Source organism: Phlebotomus argentipes, unplaced genomic scaffold (genome assembly GCF_947086385.1).
Source record: "Phlebotomus argentipes unplaced genomic scaffold, Phlebotomus argentipes genome assembly scaffold_18, whole genome shotgun sequence".
Taxonomy (NCBI): Eukaryota; Metazoa; Arthropoda; class Insecta; order Diptera; family Psychodidae; genus Phlebotomus; species Phlebotomus argentipes.
The window spans coordinates 13,038,876-13,062,738 of record NW_026776177.1 but is presented as its reverse complement, the minus strand read 5'-3'; the positions used below and the strand labels follow the sequence as shown (position 1 = coordinate 13,062,738).

The 23,863-nt window shown below is 41.6% G+C and overlaps 2 protein-coding genes and 1 non-coding gene across 3 annotated transcripts; 1 reads left to right on the top strand and 2 right to left on the bottom strand.

Moving 5' to 3' along the window:
• Positions 1–106: 106 nt before the first annotated feature.
• Positions 107–3,390, bottom strand: LOC132259196 (endoplasmic reticulum metallopeptidase 1-like). The gene is made up of 4 exons (XM_059756749.1): positions 2,519–3,390; positions 1,104–2,273; positions 650–834; positions 107–591 (listed from the first exon to the last, which is right to left on the bottom strand). Exons 1-4 carry the CDS (start codon positions 3,281–3,283, stop codon positions 123–125), a joined length of 2,589 nt encoding a protein of 862 aa, XP_059612732.1. The 5' UTR covers positions 3,284–3,390; the 3' UTR covers positions 107–122.
• Positions 895–966, top strand: Trnae-cuc (transfer RNA glutamic acid (anticodon CUC)). Its single transcript has one exon. It is a non-coding gene; the product is annotated as a tRNA-Glu (tRNA).
• A 13,672-nt stretch (positions 3,391–17,062) lies between the features above and the next one.
• LOC132259195 (uncharacterized) lies at positions 17,063–19,410 on the bottom strand. Its single transcript, XM_059756748.1, has 5 exons — positions 19,093–19,410; positions 18,908–19,020; positions 18,175–18,639; positions 17,990–18,112; positions 17,063–17,329 (listed from the first exon to the last, which is right to left on the bottom strand). Exons 1-5 carry the CDS (start codon positions 19,408–19,410, stop codon positions 17,227–17,229), a joined length of 1,122 nt encoding a protein of 373 aa, XP_059612731.1. The 3' UTR covers positions 17,063–17,226.
• Positions 19,411–23,863: the final 4,453 nt, after the last annotated feature.

Below are 23,863 nucleotides of genomic sequence, written 5' to 3'. Positions count from 1 at the left end.
TGTTGAGAGACGCCGGTGTCGCGGTTCTTCTGACATTCCTTCTCACACGCTCTGCGCGCTCTGCAGCTTCTCGGAAAAAAGCATATATTCCGGCGCATTCAACGGCTTTATTTTCGAAACGTTCAAAACTCATAGAGATCATAAGAGATGATCCAGGAATGGACGGTGCTCCAGGAGGGAAATTCGCTGATCTTCTGACGGAATTCACTGGATTTCTGCTCGTGATACCAGATATACTCGCCACTGACAGCGATGTCCACAATTTTCTCAGTTGTTTGTGGATTTCCATTAAACTTTAGCCAGAATTCGGTTGTATCTCTGGGCTGGGGAACACCCAATCGGAAGTTGGTATAGGTGATGAAATAGACTCCCCTGCCTTGCCAAGCTCTGCTGAAGTGATCAGGAACTGCTTCCTCGAAGCTCCACTCTGCTAGGGTTAATCCAATCTGTGGTGAAATGAGTAATTGCATCCTATCGGGCCCTTGAAGTGTAAAATGAAGGATCACAGCATCATCCTGAACTTCCCTCTGACTCACAGTGAGCACTACTTCGGTGTCTGGAATCACTGATCTCGCGGCTGGATACCAGAAGCTGAAAAGTAGTTGATTATGTGGCATCAAATTGGTCAACAAACACTCTTTGGGAGTACCTGGATCCTACGCCGAAGGGGAATCCGCAAAGAAACTCCTCATTGCATCTTTCAGTGATGTTCAGGGATTCTCCAAAGCTGTCCTTGATCACACTTCGTCCGTGTGAATCAGTGGGAATGACGAAAAAGCCGGCATCTGAGTATCGGACACTTCCTGAGAGGGAATGGAACTGGCGGTTCATGTGCTGAAATGTAGGCAAAAGCTTGAGGCACGATCGCTTGGGATTATGATAAGCAGGGTTGTATCCCACGTTGTCTAGTGGTTAGGATACCTGGCTCTCACCCAGGAGGCCCGGGTTCGATTCCCGGCGTGGGAAATTTTTTTTCACACCATATTCTATTTTAGAATGAGTTTTTAATATTATACACAATCTCAGTAACAATGAGCTCTGCGGAAAATCTTCGTGTAATGAAACGCTGAACCATGAGTGAAGTTAATAATTAGCAAACTTACATAAATGGAGAATCTCTGTGGTGTTTTCCCTTCTCGGTAGGCAAATCCCAGTGGCGTGGCCATGAGGATGATGCCCACAATCCACAGCACAGCAAAGAGAAGTGCTGTGATTCTCGGACTGCGACAAACTGTGATGAGAGGAATGAGGAGGCTTCCTAGGAGTGCCGCTGACAGGATACAGAAGCCCGCCATGAGGAGTTCGGGATTTCCAGATGAGCCTCCACGTCCTTGCATAGGGATAAACGCGGTAAATTGAGCGACAATGTTGGTGGAAAACCACATGAAGGGGATGATTTGACAGGCGAGATGGACAAACATCCAAGCATGAGGCTTGGCTTGCAGCTTCAGCGCCACATTACAGAGGAGACTGATGTCGTAGAAGAAGACAGGGATCATGATGAGGAAGCTGGAGCGGATTCCCATGCCAGTGAAGGCGGAGAGTACGACTATGTAGAAGAGATGCTGGATGTGGAGGAAGAGCTGAGCATTTTGTGGGATGCTCAGTGGATTCCCCTTGCGGAAACCCACAAAACAGGCAGGCCCAATAGCCAAACCCAGAAAGAAGGGGCAGAAGTACAGGAAGAAGAGCAGGTATGATGAGGTGAACCAGGCCATTGAGCGTCCGGCTGCATGGTAAATCACAGCGGCGAGGAGCACCAATCCAGCGCCCACGGCTAGCGAGAGCATTTGGATGATCATGGTGAATCCCAATTCCCTAGCGAACACCAGCACTGAAATCTGTCCCTGGCGGACGAAGAAGAAGCACGAAATGGCCAGGAGAAGCACGCCGATTGTGGCCAGGATGGCATTTATAATTGCACCTGTAGTTTCGCTGTAGTAAATCAGCGCAACATTGAAGAAATCATAGTAAACCACATGACCATCCTCGTGGCTTTTGGTATCTTTCAATTCCTCGCTCCTGACCAGGGACTCAATAAGTGGTAGAACATTGTCTCCAGCATGCTGAAGACTCTCTGCTGGGAAGATTTTTTCGGTGTCAAATTCGGTGTGATAAACGTATCCGTTGTAGGCATAAGCAAAATCCATTCCTGGTATTTTTCCATAATCCCTGAAGACTCTGAAATCCGTATCTGAGGGAATCATCCCTGCCTGGAACATCTCCTCAGCCATGGTGGAGGCATAAGGTCGAGGGACGGATTTTCTGTAGTGCTGGAAAGAGCATAATTCAAATCCCATTCTTTATCTGTGCTTGTCTTATCTCGATTACTTTTTCGCGCTTGTCAGCAATGATAAGACCTGACTCAATACGCGCAATCGACTATGTCATTAGAGCGGTTGGTGGGGAATTGAGTCAGTGAGTGATTTAGTGAGCAAATAGACATCTAATCGGAATTTCAAGTGATCTTATCAGGAGAGACGGGGGTTTTAGGCAATCTACAACCCAATCTACTCACGTTCATAAGCCAGGGATGTTTTGGTCCTGCCTGGAAGACCATTTCTCGGCCTCCGTTGCCCGCAGCCTCGAGGTTTAAGACAGCTCTCACGGATTGCGCCCAGGGGTGCTTCGTTATGAAGGCGTGGGAGCCTTGCAAGGCGTTCTCTTCGAAGCCGTTGAACAAGAAAATAACCGAATGTTCCACATCGGCAGAATATGGAATCATCACTAATTGCTGCAGAGTCTCCAGCATTACAGCACACATAGAGCCATCATCTCCTCCGCCTTCGCTCGTGGGTACAGAGTCAAAATGGGCATTAACCAGCAGAGCATTCTCAGGTATTGTCTGACCATTGGGACGCAGCCTGGCCACAACATTCTTCACTCCATAGTACACAGCGGACACTGCACTGGAAGTGAAGTCAATTTGAAGATTTCCGTCGGCTATTTGAACATCAACATCTATGGTGTAACCAAAATTCCCCGCCCAGCTTTGAATTTCCGTGAGCCAGTCCACGAGCATGGCCACAGTTTCCACTTCATTAGCTCTGCTGCCACCAATCCTAGGACCAAGATTGGCCAAATTCCGGAGATACTCTTTTGCATTTGTTCCACTAAAGCGACCGGAATTCGGTCTTGGGAGACTATTAAACTTGAGAACGGAGATGCAATAAAGGGACACGCAAATAACGAGGAGAACCACTGACCACAGCGATGAGATGCTCCCTTTGCCGGGATCTTTCTCGAACGCGCACACTTTCTTCACCTTGTCCGGTGTCTTCATTGCTCCGAATCAAACTGACTCCATGGGAGTGCATATCACCTCGAGACTCGCTATCTGGCCACTCCATGTCTAGGAGCTGAACAATCGCTTCGATAATTGCCCAGAAACACAGTGAGGAGCATCAAAATAGAGACACCCTATTTGTAGCGATTAAAATTTATTGACAATCAATCACAATCCATTTTCCAAAATACGTTTTTACGCAGAAACTCACCACAAAAGAATTTAATGCTGAATCACTTACGTGAAAGGGGTAAAAACTCGATTTTTTCTTCGCTGAGCGAAATGATTCATGTTGAAAAATTGAAAATCTAAGAGCTGTTGAGCGCGAAGCACAAAAAAGGAGCACTCGTATAAAATTCAAATTTTATAATAAAAGATTCTCATTCACCAATTTTGATTGAATTCTCTTAATACTATTAATATGATTATTCCGAATTGACAGCTAAAGTTGTGCTACTCAATAAAGTTAGGCAGACCCGCGATGCCTAGGAATGTTCTTTTGAATTGCTTCTAGTGTCCATTACCTAAATTGAATGGGTGAATTAGGGAAATTAATAATTGGGGAACAAATGTCGTTACCTTTTCAATTGATTGTTGTGATGATACAAGGATTTTTGTCTTTTGAACAGGGTTTTTGAACTCATATTATTTCCATTTCAGAGAGCATTGGCCTCTTTGGCTCTCACTCTCACTCAAAACACCCTTATCACAGCGTATCATCACAGTCTATGGACGGGGCAAAGCTCCAGGGACTATGACGTCACGGGGAAAGCTTTCGTGCCCCTTCGGAAAGTGGAGCAAAGCTCTTGGGGATGTGCGCAATCGCGGTGGGGCATCAAAAATTCAGTGTGTGGCGTGTTGGGGGAACAGTTGACGGTTGAACTTTGTGCAGTGCGGTTGCCACACAATCTAATCGGTGCCCCCAATTTCACCTGTGTCTCTCTGTGTCTCACCGCGTTCGCTCCCCGGCCCATGCCAGGCCACTCCGGCTGACCTGCCACCGGATGGACGCCAGGCAAGTGGACCTATGCCCGTACTTTTTTCCCTTTGCCATGCTGTGGAATCGATCGCGGGCCGCTGAAAGAGGAAGGAATAGGGGAGAAAAAGAAATGTTATACTGAGTCGTGCAATAACCTAGATTCTCGTCGCTATCGTCGTGCTTATGTCGAGACAACCTCATCCCACTAGGTTCACCCCCACCGTCGCTGAATTACTCTACACGTCTTATTCTACACTGATTTATTTACTTTATTAGTCCGCCACGAGCCCATAAGGCATTGTACACTTGTGCAGGTCTTCCTTCGCTCCTGGAAATAATCAATACATGAGGGATCCCAGGAGTTGGTCTCACTGCTAATTTATTTACCATTTTAATTAAAAATGCAAGTCTCGCGGGGCTCCGAGCCACAATTTCCCTGTTCTTCGCTGGAAAACTCAATTACTGACACAGTGAACTTGTTCATCTGAAAGACGTGGGCTTTGACATTCCTGCAATCTTGGGGGAAGTTTTCATGCGATCTTGTTTCTAGCCAATAAATGATGGTGGGTAGGCAATTAGGTTAGCGACAGACCTAATTGGAGGAAGTCTGGAAAGAAAGAGCGTGTATTTGAAGCGTAAATTAGGAAATTAATCGCATCAATTTGTGTAGCATTAGTCACTCCTATGTCTTCTATGAAGTACGCATTGAAGCATTTACCCATATGGGGAAGGTAAAAAGGCGCTTTTTAATATTCAGTAGCTATGAAAGTTGAAAATCCGCAAAGTTTGCAGACTCTAAATCAAATCTCGTAATCTCGTGTCAGCTTAGCTGAGAAATCTTCATAAATTTTCCCCAAGAATCCCCCCTAATTCGCCTTATTAAATCCTTCTCTATTAGAGGGAAAGAGTGTAGCTTCTTTCCGACCGACATCTGATGATAGCAAATTGATCTCATGACACACACCGAAATAGTGTCAACTTGTGGGGTTGTACACAGCTCATGCGACAGCAATAAATATGACGGCATCACACAAAAAAGCTCCTCTTTGTCACTTCAAGAGCATATGTAGGCATAAGGAGTTTTGTAGACAAACCAAAGCTTCTTTCCGCCCCTTTTTCACACAGTTTTTCTTTGTTGGGTGGAGGGAAAATCTCGGGAAGAAACCGCGATATTCATGGAGTGTCGTCCAATAAATGGAATTTTTCTGTGATAGAGGGAAATATTTATTCCGCCGGAAAGAAATTGAGACGCTGAAAGAGTATTTAAATGGAATAATCTTCTCATTTCTCCGTCTTGAGCGATTTTTCCCGCGGCGCAGCAAGGAGCAGGCTGAAAAGACAGTGGAATGCAAAATGCTGATGCTGTTCTTGCGCCAAGTCGGCACATCAAGTTTAGTTCTAATATTTTTACTCCTCACTGTTTCTCAGTTTGACGCAAAATGTGGTATGATGAAAAGAGGTTCTCATTGAATTTTTTCAACTTTTCTTTTTCTCTGTCTCGTCTTGTGAGCGAATGAAGTCCTGAACGTCGATGGGAGGCGCCCGAATGGGACTTTATGCTAAGAAGATGAAATTCCCAAGACGCTCAATTTGGGATTATTGCACGAAAAGGATTACGAGTGTTGCTCTTTTACGACACCCACTGAAGTCTTATGCCCTCAATGGCGAGAGCGGGGGAGTTTACCGAAATGTCTTTCTCACCACAAAGTGGATTTTATGTTGCACTCTTTGGAACGAGTGCAACTGTGACATTAATTGGTGTGGAAAATCGTGTTGAAATGAATGGAGAAAGTTTGTCTTAAGGGAAGCTGTAAAATGAAATAAAATTAAACAGTAGAACAGCATTTCTTCATTGGAAATGTCTCTCCTCACACGATGATTGATGAGGCGCTAAAAAGTAACTTTTTGGACTGCAGCTTCTACGCGTGACAAACCTGAAGATGCATGAGAAAACAGACCCAATGGCTTCGCCCATCATCACTCTAAGGTGTTAGAATCTGATCTTTATTTCGTGGACTGTATTTTATTTGCGGCTGAAAGTCAAAAAACGTTTTCAATTAATTACATCAACGCTAACCTAAATTTCATCTTACATTTCTTTCTTTTCCTTCAGGATTTCTCCACAAATTTTCTCCACTTTCACTTTCCTCGATATTCTGTTAAATTTCCTGTAAATATTTCATTTCTAATATGTATTAATCAATAAATTATTTCCTTTCCAGTAACTCACGTTCTCCTTCTTGGTCAATCTTTTCTCAAGTGACTTTCAGCCGCGGTATAACAAGAATTCATATCTTAAAAAACTAACGGAATTATAACACTAAGGTGTGTGGCAATTCCAGTAATTTCCACCCATGCTCTTGGCTGGGAATTTCCCGCATGTGGACACATTTAACTCACGCTCCGCCACTCTTCCGGATGACAATGTCCCTCCCCGTGGCGTGAGGGAGACTTTTATGGCACGTGCTTTTGCGCTGAACGGGCGACAAAGCATAAAGAGGAAGAATTTATGAGGAGCCAGTGAAAGTTTCACCCCCGTGACAACTGAAAAGCCTCTCCAAAAGTCGTCATTGAGCGCGTGTTTGCAGCAATTCAAATCACTTTCCATTGTCGACAATTTTCTCCCTACATTCTCCTATAGGACATTGTCATGGAGAAAAGGACGAGCTTGAAATTGTCAATGTATTCCATCACATTTCTGGCCACAAATGGAATTATTATATCCAGCCTAGAGAACACGTGTCGCATTGAATTAATATTTTCTATAAGCACATTTTGCCAGATCGTCACTCAATTTATTGGCTCACACTTTGCCATTCAACATCTTTATTGGAGACCAAGAAAATGTCTATGAAGGCAATAAAAGTGAAATTTAGTGACTATGTTCAATAATGAATACAAATAAAATGATCGAAGAGTTCATCCATATGATAAAGAAGTATTAAAAGCACTTTAAGCTTCTCTTCAGTGACTTAACAGAGAAAGTAATCCTGCAGATGGAAAAATATACTAAGGGAGAGCCGCTAAGACATTGAGATGGTACAAATGGGCGAAAATTGAATTTATTGGGATTTCACAAGTTCACAGAAATAATAGAATCAGCATCAATCAAAGTAAAGACGCAAAGTCACACAAAAGATTCAGAATAATGATGAGTGCACGATAATTAAAACTCTATCGATTCGTTTTTAAGACACACAAGACGGTGTCCGACGAAACAGTCAGACGACAAATTAAATGAAAACAATGTATTTGCTTTTATTTGAAATCACAATTCCTTTCATTCCTTTAGTACACTTTCCAACGATTCTTTCCGTTTTTCTTCCTTTGTTGAGTCTAGATATTGAGGCTAAAGCCGTTTGCTGGAAAACCACTCACATTTCTCGCTGATTCAATTGTCATGTCAAGTCTCATCCCACCTTCTCGAGCGCCCCTTTTCTCAATTGACACTGACATTCCTCGCTGCTTGATTTTTCTTACATTGTCATCTGAATGCCTCACACGACTCGAATTAAGTTTTAATTGGAGCGAAATATGTATGACTCCTCAACTGTAAGTTTTCACTCTGCAGAAACTTGTCTGTGAATCCATTCAATTATGTCATGTGGCAACATTTACACTCTATATGAGTAAATATTTTCCTAGCCATTCAGTGTTCGGGGGAGGAACAATATTAGGTTGCTGGAATGACTTGACTTTGAGGAGTGTATGTGTTACTTAATAATTCAGTTGAGTGAAATTAACAGAAAACTTTCTTCTTTGCAGGAGGCGCGCGATGCTTTATGAACTGTTGATAGCGACTGTGCGGCTCATCTGAGTGTCGGAAAAGGCACAAGGGTGGCCAGCCACGGGGGCCTCCTGGCCGCTCGTGAGTGCTGGTGGGATTTGAGTGCGTGGCGTGAGCATAAAAGTGCCAAAGTGTTGTTTTGTGGGTGCATTTTGTTCGACAGGGGGCCCGACAAAAGCAATACGGAGGGCCTCAGGAGTGCATTGGCCCGTTTGCGACGACATACAACGGGTCCCTCACTTCCCGCCGCCACATCCGGATCCTCCCCGTCCAACGTAAGTACCAACCGTACTTTCCACACATGAACACTCCGAAGGAGTGAACAGTTTATGGAGCGCAAAATTAGTTTCGCCCCGAAACGGAGAAAATCACTTTTCACACCTTTGCAATGTGTTGGTGGCAAAACTTAAAGACCGTCGAGCGTATCGACGAACTGAAATGGCCATTCTCAAGGAGAATAGGAAAATTAGGGCGAAACCACAAATTGCTTCACCAATTTTTGGATTCCAATGCGAAAGCCCTCCCCATCTTTTGTGTGTGATGTATAAACAAGAGGAAAAGTTTATCGTTTATAAAGACCAACACAATAAATTTATCACGATTACACCACAAATTTAACGTTCATTTGAAACGCAATGAACATTCCTCAGCGTCGGACGTTTTATTTCGCAGTTTCTCCGCCTTCAAGGGGTGGAAACTGCGGGTGGTGTACTTGGACTGTCTTGAGTGAAAACCTCCACAGCGAGTCCAAAATCATATTAAATGCTATTAATTATTTAACAGCGCATTTTATTACAATCCAACCGCGCTTGTGTTTTTCCAAACGCCACAATCATAACTCAATATTCACGTCCGCATGTCAAAAAAAATCAATTCAATTCACATATGGTGCGGAAAGCAATTGATGGAAATTGCCATGAATCGACCGCATGGCAACTCAATGTGTTGCTAGTGAAAAAAGTGAGCCTCTTGCAAACTTAGAGGGAAATTTTCACAATTATAATTAACTATCGATCCTCCCGCCCGCGCAGTAATTCTGCCCATTCTGCAAAGAGTCCATTTTTTCAGTTCCTGACACAAAGCACTTGTCGTTCAATTGAATTTCCGCTTTTGCCATACTTTGACATGCTTTTAATTGCAAAGTGGCATGATTTTACCACTCCATTAAATTTCACTGTGAAATATGTTTTGGTCTCTAAAGACGGAATTTCCTTGTGTGGTAAAAGTTGTTTGCTATCCAAATATTTGCAAGGAAATACATTTGATTGAATTTGGAAAATGTCAGCGGGACACAGGAAACGTATCAGACTTTTACTCTCTTATGTAAATCATTTCTATGTTTATTTTACTGAATATTCTTTTATGGATGTCCTGCAGTGCTTATAGGAACATTTGATGTGAAGACTTTGGGTTATAATATTCCGTGCAACTTTGAAATTTTTTTAAGGCTTTTCCATTTCTTTTATTTTCGTACTGTACTTTCAAACCACAATTGTCCACGCGATAGAACTTTATCCGGGCACAAAAAGATATCTTTATGTGATCCATTTGAGGGGAAATGGTACTCTCGATGCTGCAGAGAATCGTGACTGGACTATCGATTATCTTCCTCTTGACTCGTGAGTATGTGCAAAATTGCTGGAAGACAAACTGTGGGATTTTTATCATCGTCAAAACGGACAAGTGCCGGAAAGAGGAGGAATATTGTATGGCCATTGTAGGTGGAATTTCCAACCCACAAAACTTTCCTAGGCTTCCGTGCGATGCCGAATGTATTTATTTTTGAACCATTTAAATTAATCTCTTTCACAATTTCCTTGCACGTGAGGCGCTACGGAAAAGGGATGAAAAATGGGTATAGAAAATGTTACTTTCATGCGTGCTACTTCCTGTCCACAACAATGACTAATTTCCTTTGCTTTCGTGAACATTGCTGGGTGTTCGGGATTCGCCAAAAAATGCATGATTAGCCAGCATTTAGCTGGAAAACAAATAATACACACATTCCGTGACTAAAAATGCAACTCATTTGAATGTCTTCTGTGGTAAAACTCTAATGCGGATCCACACTGAAGGTCACGCGGAGGTCAAGGATGGGTTTTCAGTGGATTTCCAATTAAGTCACACGAGCCACGGTCGAATTCTCGGCATTTCCCACCCACTCAGTGTTTGCATTTGCAAGAACACCCGATTGATGGAATTTCCCCAGAACAGCAAAGTCGATGGTGTTAATTATGACATTGTTGGGTCAATGAGGAAGCCAAGACATCGCGTGACTGAGATATTCGTCCAATATCGCGACTTACTCTCTATTCACCCAATATTGAAGCGCAGAAAGAAAATCATGAGGCTAGGGGGGAAATAAAACATAGAGCAATGAAACCAATATATTCATCCGGCTCGAAGAACCAAAAGTGATAATTGGAATTTTTTGCTGCGCTGCTAAAAAATCCACATTGACGAACTTTCACACTTTATGGAGTTAAAAATGAGTAAAGTTTTAGATAGATTTCCCGCACTGTTTTTACAGTATTTTGGCGGCAAATTATGACTGCCTGGAGCGTGATAGAAGAAAACTTATCAGACTGGTCGCCCACGCGGTCGAAATACCCTCGCAAGTGGATGATTAATATATTAATTGTGCCTCTATCGCTACTCGCCTCGAAATTGCCCCAAAATTCAATATGCGACGCAATTCCCTTTCCTCTTTGATTAATTTTTAATATATCCATTTGCATTCGGCAGAATGCTTTTAAGTGGATGTGTTATTGAATTTTTTTGCCTCCACTCATATCGGTGTGCTGTATAAATATTGAAGTGGTAAACCTTGAGGGGTATTCTTGTCCCGCTCGGTATTTACCATTCATTGAGAGAGACACTGGCTCCTCCTTGTTTGCCATTGAATGGATGAGACAGTCAATCGATTGAATTGAAGAAGAGACCCTCAGTGCCGCCCTGGGGCCGAATTTACAGCATCTGGTGCTCAGCATAATTCCCTTCATTGAAATTCACCAGCAAAATCGAAACACTTACGAGCTGTACAAACCCACTCGACTCAAAGAGGAAGGTTCATCAAGACCGTGGAGCGACTCTCGATTATCCGCCAGAGTGTCTGATCAACGTGCTTGATTATTTTGTGGGTCAATCCCAGGATTAGGCGGGGAGCATTTTACTATTTCGGAGGATACTGAGCCGCAACTGTATTTAATTACACACACCATAGCTTTGGGGATGAGTCGTGTGTGGCTAAGAAACCCCTGTGCGCCCTGCAAAGCTTTCATGGCTGGGAAAACCCTTGCTATTTGCTGAATTTTCAGTGGATTTTCATGCAAGTGAAACCATTGGGGAGATGAGAGAATTAATTTAACGACGATATTCGGACAATAGTCGTCTGTGTTAGAAATCTGTGGGACATTCTGGAGGAGAATCTCAAATGTTAACCCTTAAACGATATACATACTTTCTTCGTGAACGTATTTAGTTTTCTTCTTCGCATTCTTGGACACTTTTCTCTACGTGTACCAGATTCTAATGACCTTTGAAGGGTTAATGAATCCCCAAGAAAGAGCAGAGAGTGTTTGCTGAGGAAGTTCCGCCTGAAGTTCGACCCTGTGGAGATTGATTATGTGGACATGAGTTTGGATTTTCTGAGGGGGTATTTTGGGGTCTTCCACTATCGATTGAATCCGCCGTCGTGCCGGGAATATCGTCTTATTTGCTCTGGGCACACACGAGGAGCGACAGAGTGCGGCCAGACAGTGGGTGGGAAGGTGGCGAGAGCTGTAATTGGAATCGATTTTGCCACAGACACGCAACACGAATTGAAGAGTAAATAGCTGAAAAGATGGACCGCGAGAGGATGGGTTTTTCGGGTGTTCCGGAAGTGAGGCCGGATTGGCAATACCGCAGTGACAAATGCAGTGCTTTTTCCCAACTGTTTCGGAGAATAATTTGACAAAGATTGTACTTTTCTTTTAAATTCGACGATCAAATAAAGTCTGCTGAATATTCTATTTCAAAGTTTTCTCATGTATGGAAATTTTTTCGCCCATTCGCAGTCGGCAATTGACATTCGAGTACTCAAAAATAGACAATACAATTGACAATTTATTCTCTTTACGCCTCAGTGGACTTTATTGGAAAAATCGGTGAGACAAGAGAAAGGTTCAATTTAGCGATGAACTTTGGATTCCCCAAAATATCTTTGCGAAATAAGAGAAGGAAAGAAATGTGGGAGGATTTCTAAAGTCTCGCAAAATAATGTTAGTATTTCACGAGGATTACCCCCAATATCCCAGGTGAATTTCTCACCTGGAAGTCAGAGAACTTCTTAAGCATCTCAGGAATTCAATTTAACAACCCCTCTTTGGCGCTATCGCACGTGTAGTTGAAAACTTCTCACTGGCGGACAAAAAGCACACCCAAAGAGGAGTCAACAATGGGGAAAGTGTCAATTTCTTAGCACGTTCTCTCGTTGCCATCTCTTGAGGCGCTGCTCGAGGCGATGCAGGAATGCAATCCTCGTAAACACTCCAGTCAAGCTGGAGGGGTTGATAAATGGTCACGCAGTTTTCCCATTCCCGTGGGGGTGACGAGAGCACACCCACGAGACTTTGAGGCCTCTATTTTGCAGTGAATGCGCACTTTTGGCGATGATGTAGAAGATTCTGGTGATAATGAGAGGCAAACAGTTTTTTAATGGCAAGTCAAATAATCTCTTCCGTGTTTTGTAAAGCATCATGTCGGGGTGGTTCTTAGGAGATCCTTTAAGATTTATGCACGCACTACATAAATTCTTCACGCTTAGCAACTTACATATAGCATTGCTGACTATTTTTGCATCTATTCACCGGTGTATTTCTAATTAATTTTAATTGTTCACAAGACTGGTATTTTCTGAAAGGCAAACAAGACTTTCGTTTTAAGCGAAAATTCATGATATGCTGATGTTGGCAATATTTGGTGTAATAATGGCAAAAGAGGCGTCGCTCTTTCTCTCTGTCATGATTAAAACAGAGCAGCAAACTTGCGATATGATTTTAATTATATTAATTGAAGTTTTATTGATTCAAAAGAGGGGCTGATGTGGTTGTTTGTCTTTCAAGTAAAACCCCATCGGGCTGGATGTTATCGCAAATAGTAGGAGAGAATTTGATTAAATTACATCTCTTATCATCCTCTCTTACTCCTCCATCAAGCACTCAATTTTCAGCCTTTCATGAGCTTCACAGTGAATGCGGGAAAGCCCATCAGATGGGAAAATTAATAATTTCCCACACATAGAGAATATTTTCCCATGAGGGAACGGGCTTCCCGGCTTCAATGAACACGAAAGTGGCCCAATAAAAGTGGGCAATAATTATGAGGTAATGATGACATAGTGCATAGCGAGGAGTCTTCAATTATCACAAAAGTAATCTGACCCAAATTTCCCACTCAGTCATCCTGCCTCGTTGCTCACAAGGTTCCTCGTCATTTGGCGCAGCAAATTATTCACCGGCGCTCAGTGACTCAGTGGAAATTTAAATGAACGCTCCTGCGGCAGAGGGAATTTTCATGAAAAGTCTGTGCGAAAAAGTCAACGAGAGGCACTTGAAAGTGAAATGAGATTCTATTCAATTGACTTTTTTCCAGGTTTCTAGGCACAAATGTGTGCCAAATTTAATTTACTGCCACAATTTCACTGATGATCGAGAGATTTTCATCTGTGCGATGAAAAGCGTTCATTAGGGAAAGAGAGAGAGAGAGAGAGAAAAAAAGAAAGTTGAAATTTGGCACTCTACAGTGTGTATTTTTACGTTGTCGCGCAAATTATACATATTTACAAGTGATTTTTGCCAGGTAAATTATCCGGGAGTACTACAGAAGGCCACAACTCTCCAATCAACTGGCGTTTTGATGGAAATCCTCAGGCAGGAAATTGAAAATATGTCAGTTAATTTACATGGGTCGAAAGTTAATTTCCTGCCAAAAGTGAGAACTTTCAACCAGAGCGACAATCAACACTGGAAATTTGATAAGTTTTCCTAGCCAAAAACAACTATGATTTGTGTTGTGTGGTTTTTCCAGGTTAATCCGCAGTGCTACTGCATGGGAATTTTCGTTTTTAGTATGTGAGCAAATTTTCATTTCAGTTCAGATTCTATAAATATTGTCGAACTGCTGCTGGAAATTAGAATAATAAAGTGGACATTTCCAATTACATTGCTAAATGTTTTCATGTGGGAACTCTAAAATATTATCTAAATAATAATATTAATATTTAATTCATTAAAGTTGAGTCTACCGAAATTTTTCATCAAACTTACTTTCAAAAAACCTAAGAAAGTATGTAGAATATATGTGAAGATTTTTGCTGAAATAATTGCAATATTTATTTTCTTATGCGCAAAGGTTAATTCCTATTCTTCTCTCTGTCGAAGAAGAAATTCCAAGAATCACAGTCGCGAAGCCTTGAAGTTCCTTAAAGGTGAAGTGTGAAAATTTTGCGAGAAGCTTTTCGAGAGCTTTCAGAGATTATTTAATCTTCCATGTTGACTGTGCGGCACCTTTTTTACGATTTGGGCGTAAAAAAATTCACTTCGCAAGCTCGATAATGAGATTTCTGCCTATTTTACACTCCCTACCTCCTCACTGTCAAATTCAATCCATTCTACGCACTTTTTCCGAAGCAACCTTTAATGAGACTTTTGGTGACATGATCAGAAATGAAAGCACAGCGGCAATAAACATATTTTACAAGCCCGTGGCAATTGAATTGGGGCGGGAAAATCGTGAAAATCCTCATCTTCTGATTGACTTTTGTATGTCTTCATGGGGCAATGCTAATTGCCACCAATAAATTCCAAATGAATTTACCGTCCTGAGAGTGGCTGTTAGATAAAATTCATGACCCTCAATTTTGCACGGCGGAAATTTATTGAGTATTTAAAGTGTGAGGGGGAAAATTGAATTATTCAATTTTCTATGGAGCGCGCCTTTTGTTGAACTTTGGCGTAAGGAGAATGGAGTCTTGGGGTGGGTTTAGGCAAAGAGATTTATTGAAAAAGTCACACTTTAATCCTTCTCGGGCTCGGGAAAATGAACCATAAATTTTCATTTATCATCTCCAACTCTCGACCCGACGCGCTGAAAACCAATAATGATGAGGTATGCTGGAATGAGGACAATTTAAGGGACAGTCTTTCTTTGACCTTTTTTCTGAAAAATAGGGCATATATACACCATCACGATGGTCACTTTTGACAGAGAAATCATCTCACAAATTGAAGGTTGGGCTGGAAGTTTTTCTTTCCAAAGTGGATTCATCAGAATGATATAACACTTGAGACATTTTGCCATCGCAATGAAGAGGGTTTTCCACGGGTGAAGAAATTTCATATAACGACCCTTCTTCTTTCTCTCCAGTTGATCCTTAGAAATTGAAACTTTCCCCTCATTCTCAATTGTCGACCCTCTTATTAGTTTTGGATCGTTTTTCACGCTTCTCTAAATGGCGATGTTTCTTTCCCTTCGAAAGCCCCATTGAAAACACATATTAATTAGTCAGCATCCGCAATAACATTCAGGCTCATTACTCATGCGGAAACGCGCAAATATATCTCTCGAACATTGAGTGTGGACTTGTTGGTGAGATGAATGGCTGACATTTTCTAATTTCGGTCTGTGGTAAAGGGTATTTTAATATAGAAATCCACCTTTACGGAGAAGACAAATCGGGTGATCTTCTTTATTATTCCACAAAGCTCTCCAATGAGAATTTTTGCCATTCTTTGATTACCTATGTAGAGACGAATTTTTCATGTAGCACATGCAGAATATACTTGCAATTTCGCATCATACGCTCCCATTTCATTATAAATCCTGTGTTGTGTTCGCCAAAAAAGTCGTGTTTGTTAATCCAAATTGAAATTTTCCACTCCTCATAAAAGATTTAACGCGACAAATGGTTAAATGGCACCACGAAGGCAATTCCTCATCCTTCAGAGCTCTTTCCCCAGCATGATAGGGGGAAAACAGACAGGATAATAACATGCGAAACACCCTGTGAACACAATAGGAAGTAATATCAAGCATGAGTGAAAAATTGCCATGGAGAAAAGTAGGGAAGAAAAACTGGAATTTCCACCAGCATCGCGGATGAAATTTGCATAAAACATGGCTTCGCCCCTTGTCAGAATATCATAAGAGCTTTGATTAAATTTCCTAGCATTTGGCAATGTGCTTTCGACTGCGATTCTGACTTTACAGCTTTTCCCGGATATTGTTCTCTGTTAATTTATTTTAATTCAATTCCACACGTTCGTAATATGAATAACATCACTTATTCGAGACGCCATTGAAGAAATTTCCCTTGGCAAAATAATGTTAGGGAGCTTTCAAAAGCACGCGCCTATGCATTATATTATTTTCCCATTCAATTCTCCGCCCCGCGGATGAGGAATATACTTTTCATTCATAAAAAATGTCAAGTCACGAGCTGCCACAGCTTTTCTCTATCCCTGCCAGCTCATATTTTTCCATATTCTTCCTTTACTCTTATCGCTCATAAGAGAAAATATATTCTTCATATATTTATAAATTTATAATGTACAAGTTGTAAAACTTGGGCGTTCTTTCATCTCTTCATCATGTGTATTTAACTGCAAATTCCAACTATTTCGTACTTTTTCCATTCGTTAGAATAACTTTTCACCTTGACTGGGGCTTCTCGGAAAGCGCGCCCCTACAATTTGTCGCCGCGCCACTCATTTGCATTTGCCAGAAAAGACACATTATATTCCATTTCTTCTTGGGAACATAATGAAAGTGTCGCCCCATAAATTCCCTTTTTTCTCCACCCCGAGCTTTACCATCTATTCATACACATTGAAATATCAAATAAATTTTCACTCCTTTCTCACTCGCGGAAGCGCAAAAGGGGAGGAGCACAATTTTCTCGCCAGCAACAAAAGAACATCACGGATAGAAAGAAAATATCATTATTATTTATTAAATCTTCCACGCGAAGAGATTTTGAAAGGGAATTTCACAATTTTTTTCTGGCCAAAACAAGAGAGCGAGTTGTTGATGGAGAAAAATCTGAGTGCGCTGATCGGACAGCGCAAAAGTAACCCAAAATGAAGATGTATGGAGTATGGAACGAAACATATAATCCTCCGGACGATTGAGGAATCAATAAACCTTCAGCAGATTGTTGTCATCAAATCCCGCCGAATGTCCAGCATTTCTCACGACAAACTGACTTCCGTCGAAATGCATACGAAGCTCTCCTCGCCTGATAAAATAAATATAATAGGTGTTAGATTTCTAGAATTCATAGGAAAATCAATTGGTGGATGTTTGATGTCTCGATTATCGCTATCATAAAATACATGCGGAAAATTCAAACACGCTCGGAAATGGAAAAAAATTTTAACCTAAAAAATCACATCTTTTAAATAAGATAAGATTATTCTGAAATTTGAGAAAAAAACATATTTCTTACTTTTTTCATTCTTCTGTCAGTACGGAAATTGTATGAAAATGGAGATAAAGTAAATTATTTATACATTTTCCCATGAAATAATCTAAAGGCAGAACGAGGAATGATTTTTCTCGTATTATTTTGCGATAAAAAAGTCTTTTTAATGGCAAAGCATCTGTCAGCTAGTTTTATAAAACATTTCAGTTTTAATATTATGTTCACGATAAGATTGATGAACAGAAAAAAACAGAAAAAACTTATTTCTTCAATACAAACACATTTGTTCGTTTTTAATTGCTAAAACTTTTCCTAAGATTAACACAGCTGACTCGTTTATTTATTTTTCGTTCTAGACACCCACAAAATGTGTGTTCGATATTTTCCAGAGGCATCCCGTGAAAACAATATGAAAAGCCTTTTACTATTGAATTTCATCATTAATACCAAATATAACATAATATCAAAGCTCACCTGATAAACAAATGCGATGTCTGTCCCAGAGATGCGGTGCAGTGCATGAAATTCGTGGTCAAAGTGGCTGAACCGTTTCCTGGGCTGGTGCGGATTAAACTCTTGGTATTTGTGCGTGTCATTCTGGTAAAATGTGGGAAATTTTATGAATTTCTGCATGACTATGAGTGAATATGGTATTTTACCTGACCAATCCATCAGCCGTTTGAGTAATTCTGAACCCATTCACGTCAAACGTGTCGTTGCCATCCTCGTTAGTCCACCACGAAGCTGCCTTGAGGACTTGCAGGGCCTCATCGATGTACTCCTCGCCGTATCGCGTGTCTCGGTACAAGATGGACTTTGTGAAGTCCTGAGACATGTCCGTGAAGCTATCGGTGGTGGTTCTGGTGCCTGCAGAGTCCACCAAGAAGACCAGAGCACAATTCTGACTGGTGAAGCTCACGCCCTTCTGCCACATCTTGGCGAAACGCACAAAGCTGTTCTTCCTCATACCATCGTACGCCACGATTTCCACTTTCGAACCGTACTGATAAACTCTTCCATTGGGATGAATGAGGGCTGAGGAGTTTCCCGTGTTGGACAGCGCTAGGGCAACCTTGCTGTGATTGTTGAGCACCCTCACCGCCCTGTCCAGAGTCATTTCAATGCTATTTGGCAATATAAAGCACAAATTATTAGCCCTCAGGCTCAAGAAAATTCCATGAAATCATAATTGAATGGAAAAAGACAAGATTAATTTGTCAGAGAGAAAGTTTCCATGTTTCGCAGTCAAAGTTTTAGCATCGTTGAGAAAATTCATTAAATATCTTATGAGTTTTGAGAGACTGCATTCTGAGGAGAGTCAAGAAAGTTTAGATAAAGGATTTGAAAGTACAGGGGCACTGAATTAGTCTGGATTTGTGCTCAGACATTTACCTGATCCCTTCGCGAAGTCTGATCAGTATTGTACCATCGGGTTGGCAATGAGCGCCAAAGCATCGCGGGGAATTGAAATTCCAATTTCTGATCATAGAAGGCGGTGGTGGGGGCTGAAAAAAACAAAATTCAGAAGTCTTCTTTCCGGAATTGCCTATTCTTATTGATAATTGCGATATACTTACAAAGTAACCAACCATTCCCGTCTCCATGGGCGTCACGGGCCTTGCGATCCCCGAACGCGGTCTTGGATCCCTGCCCAGGATGCTGCGATATGCCGGCGGGACGGGAGAACCCAATGGGGACATTGAAGAGCACAATGAGGCCATTCTAGGAGTGTGCTGACGTTCCACCTTGACGGGATTCATCACAAAGGGAGCTGCGGTGACATTGAATTTTGTCGTGGAGAGAGCCTTCGCAGCCGCCGTGAACGGGCCCTTCGAGCGACTGCTCTGGGGCTCCTCCCGACCGTGATCCTGCTTCACTGGTGCCATGGATGCCATACTAGAACTCACTGGGGGATTTCTCACCTGAATACTTCACTACTTTCTGAGAAGACTGCACGGAAGCGCACCAACTTTTCAGTAAAACTCTTTTGTCATTTTTGTCCAGGCCTACTGCGTTTCCACGCGCGGGAAAAGCGCGTTTGAATTGATCGCTGCGCGGTAAGAACTCTCTGTTCTTCGTATGCGAAAGAGTATGCAGAAATTTAATTAATGCCATGAGGATTATCATTTATCAAACTGTCACGTAAAGTTTTGGGCACACGGCTCTCTCCACACATGTGAGGGATTGTCACATAATGTGTCGTGGGAGTTGCTGAAGACTGGAGGATTAGGACAGCACCTGGGCCGCATGTCTATGAAAAACAATGACGGACGATATGAAAAGGATGATTGGGATTGCGATGGTAAAGGTGTTGGGCAGCAATATTTCTGTCGATTGCAATCCTCAGGGCCGCGGGCGGATATCCAAGTTGGGATGCTCACTCGTACATTTCTCAATTAACCCATTGTACTCCAGTATTGGCACATGGAGGGATGAGGAGGAAGCAACCATCTTACTGGATTTATCAGGTCAAACTAGGAGAATCGATAGGACTTTTAGTGGATGGGAGTGACATTATTAAATACCACACATTTATTTTTCCCTCAACATCGAAGAATGGAACAAAAGGCTCGTTTGCGATGTGTTTTATTGATTCCTCAGGGATAAAAGACCCTTTCTCCGCACGGCCTAGTTTTGAAACTCCTCATGTCATTCAATTAATGCCGACGGGAAGCCTCATTCGTGTTAGGATTTCCCCTTGAGGGCTTCCTGCACTCTGAAAACCCACCCGAAAATCTCACGTGAATCCGGCTCATCACAATTTTAATTAATCTCATTACCAGCTTCACTGGAGAGATTCTTTGGAACGGAAGCAGGGGTGATTTTTAATTGGAATTTGATAGCATTCGAAGAAGGTTCTTCAAAAGGGTGCGTTTAATCAATTAGGGAGAATTCATTCAATGAGAAATACAGCCCCAAGGCTATTTTGGAGATCGTTGGTGAATCAAATCCATCTACAGCTATTTTTAAGCTTATCTATCATTTTTCCCAGACTCTGACTATTACTTTTAGTCAGGAATTTTAACTATTTTCCCTACTGATTCTGGTAAGGGTTGACTTGCATCGAAAGCCCTCAATCGAGTCTTTTCACCTCGCATGATTGGCCACTGGTTAGACATACAGAATAGAGAGAAATTCACTGAATTGAATTGATTCAGGGGACTCAGGTGAATTCTGTGGTTTGTTCAACTATTGTTAAATATAGCTTTGAACTTCACACCTCACGAAGACCAAATTCAAATTACATTTGATAGTGAACTGGAAAACTGGTGCAGAATTGAACATTTCCTCTGAGGGGACATATTTTGAATAGCTCGAATTATTTTTGGTGTCCCTCAGATCAAATCTATAAATACCCCCTGATAGCCTCATCTTCCTCCCCAGGATGTTCGATATATTGTTGAAATTGCTTCACAACTGAGCCTGTGACTGGTTTTATAAATACACAATCGGTGCTCCTTTATGACATCAATATTCAGTTCAATGATTTGAAAATAATTGGAGTCTGCCTCCTTGGAAAATCCCCGCTCTTGATGCTTCATCGAGCATATCCGGATCTTCTGCTCACCAGCAATATCGCTGGAAACATGTGTAATTCCTTCCGCAATTAATTCTGCATTATGTGAAGGAAGGTTGGTAGTTAATGGAAAACTATGCGAATAGTGTTAGAAGAAACGTGGCTGTGGCTTTAAATTTAGTGAAAAGTTTGTCTTATTAAAGATTTAACAGTCAATTGAATAATTCCGAGCACCTTGCCTTTGTCATGATCCCCACGGCCTGGTGATGAAATGGGGACGGGATTCCGCGTAAATCCTAAATGAAAACCCATTTCGTGCTCAAAAGCTGCGAATCCCAATTAAATTTCACGCCAGGAGCGTCATCGAGGGTGTCTTTCAGACGCTCCAGGTGGAGTTGAGACTTTCTGAAGAGTGAGTGATTTAAAATTCAAATATATTGTTACATTTACAAGTGAAATAACTTATTTCGCACCCACTCTTTAGCAGCCAAATTGAAGACTGTGGAACAATTCTCAGCTTCGGAATGTTTCTGGGCGTGAACAGGCGCGATTTCCCGTGAGATTTCCCTCAGCGCGTTAGAAAATTGTGCTATGGGATGTGGGAAGTTTCGTCAAATTACTTCCACATGAGGTGACATAACTCCTTCGAGGATTTATGGCAAAGAAATTGAATGGGTGTGGGGTTTTCTGCTGATTGAGCTTTACGCACGTTCAACCCTTCTTTCTTGAAAAATCATCACTTATTTTCCCTTCCAGTAATTAGGCGATTAATTTCTGACCCGGGAAAAATTCCATTTCCTCATCAGAAACATCCTAATTCAATAACGAGACCTTTAAGCTTCTCCCATTGCTGTTTTTCCTTTGAGCGTGAAATAAATCCCAGCCTAAAGAGCTTTGAAATCCCCTTCAAATTTTTGGCGGGAAAAGCTTCTCAAGCCGAGCGGCTTTTTCACGCCGGAAAATATACAGAAAATTCAATTGAAAGTTCACTTCATTGATCTTTCCACTCGAATGATTGTCTTCCCAAAAGCCTCGTCGCTCCCTTCATTATCTTTTTGGTTTTCTCTTCATGATTTTCCTCTTCCCTGTCCCACCAGTCAGTGGGAAAATTAATGATTTTCAGTTGAATGTAATGCGATATAAGAGAATATGATGAATTCAAACTCCTCCGCAGCGTGCCAGTAAACTCAATTTTCCAGTAAATTTAATCCCCACCTGAATTTCTCTGTTTTTTTTTCTTCTGATGCTCACACAGCGCACACTTGGCCTCAAATCCCAGATGATCATCAAAGAGATGTGTTTTTGCTCCATGTTCCTGTTGAATCTTCTAACAAATCTTCTTGTCTTGATAAAAGACTCACATGTTTCCATCTAAATCACTTCTTTTCTAATAAATAATATGCAGATGGACGAGAGAGTAGTTTTATGACTCTTTAAGCTGGGGAAATTGTGTTTTTGGGTGAATCACAAATTTAAAGAGAAGAGACGAACTAAATAATTTTAAATTTAACACTTTTTTGTAAGCCCCAGAATTGTTTTTTCACTAACAAAAACCGATAGATTATCAATTTTAAAGTAAAAAAAAAACAAATATGATATAAGAACAGAATGAGTTATCGGTTAAATATAAGCGAAATTCAAAGATTTGTTTTATTTTGGCGCTTCTTTGCCTTTCACAGCAGTGATGTAGTCTCTTATGACAATCTAATGCTAATGCTAATGCGCCTTTGATGGACGAACGCAAAGTAGAACCTCGAGTTTCCTGGCATGAAATCGTATTTTACTGTCATGCTTGAATTTTTCATACTCTCTTGAGCAGCCTAAAGAGAAAGACAAAATGTCGAAGGGATTTGTTTGAAAGGATTTTTTTTATTTACACTACGCCACTGCAGCGCAATCATTCAAATCCCTCAGAGGCTCTCGGGAAAACTCTTCAGACATATAGTGCGAAATCATTGGGTCTGCCTTGCTCAGATGATCTGGCGGACACGCTGAGAAGTGAGGGCATTGAAAGTGGGCCGGAGGGAGGCTGATGATTGATGATGGGGACACGAGGAGGCCGATAAAAAGTTCCTCTTTGGGTGTCATGTTTCGGAACATAAACATTTGACACACGATTTTCACAAGACACACTTTCACCCTTTCAAACGTGCCGCCAAATGCTTTTCCCACACTTTCTCGGCCTGGTGTTGTTTTCTTTGGGGGAATTTATGCTGTGGTTTGTCATGTCGGGAAAATATTTATTGAACCTTGTCTGCTCTTCGTGAGATGCGTCCCGGAAAAAAGTGGATTCGCGCGAATCTCTAATGGCGGTTTAATTGCATGAAAAATGGTTTATCATCATCAAAGGCCGGAGAATCAATGTTTGTCCTGCTTTATGCTGAGCTGCAATCAATCAAGAAGATATAGAGTTCGTTTTATTCTGCGTATATTAGCTCAAATTTCACTGAGCCTATTTAGCTCTCTTCAGACGGAAAATGTGTGGATTCTGCACTCCCTCTTCAATGCGGGAAAAACTACGTCACATCCCCGGGAAAATCCTGCCGGCAATAAAAGCGGCAGTGATACTAAAACATTTTATTGGTGAATTTCTCGGGTGATTTTTCCCTCCTCTTGATTTTTCCCATGTCCCATGTTCACTAGGAATGTCTTCAGTTTTACAATAGGATTTTCACGGTGATTGACAGAGAGTCTCTCATTTTGCACAATGATATCAAGTTCGATATTAACCCATTGAGTTGAAGAAACTCTGTGGCGCGATTGTTGATTATTCCAGGAAACTCCCAGTTTTTTTGGCTCTCCTCAGCAAATCAGCTTGTCTCTTTGTTGTG

Coding starts and splice junctions, on each gene's coding strand:
- LOC132259196 (XM_059756749.1), bottom strand. CDS start 3,283: ATGAAGACACCGGACAAGGTGAAGAAAGTGTGCGCGTTCGAGAAAGAT. Junction 835..1,103: donor CACAGAGATTCTCCATTTAT/GTAAGTTTGCTA, acceptor CCTACATTTCAG/CACATGAACCGCCAGTTCCA. Junction 592..649: donor CCCTTCGGCGTAGGATCCAG/GTACTCCCAAAG, acceptor ACTACTTTTCAG/CTTCTGGTATCCAGCCGCGA.
- LOC132259195 (XM_059756748.1), bottom strand. CDS start 19,410: ATGGCATCCATGGCACCAGTGAAGCAGGATCACGGTCGGGAGGAGCCC. Junction 18,640..18,907: donor AGACTTCGCGAAGGGATCAG/GTAAATGTCTGA, acceptor ATTGCCAAATAG/CATTGAAATGACTCTGGACA. Junction 18,113..18,174: donor ACGGCTGATGGATTGGTCAG/GTAAAATACCAT, acceptor ACATTTTACCAG/AATGACACGCACAAATACCA.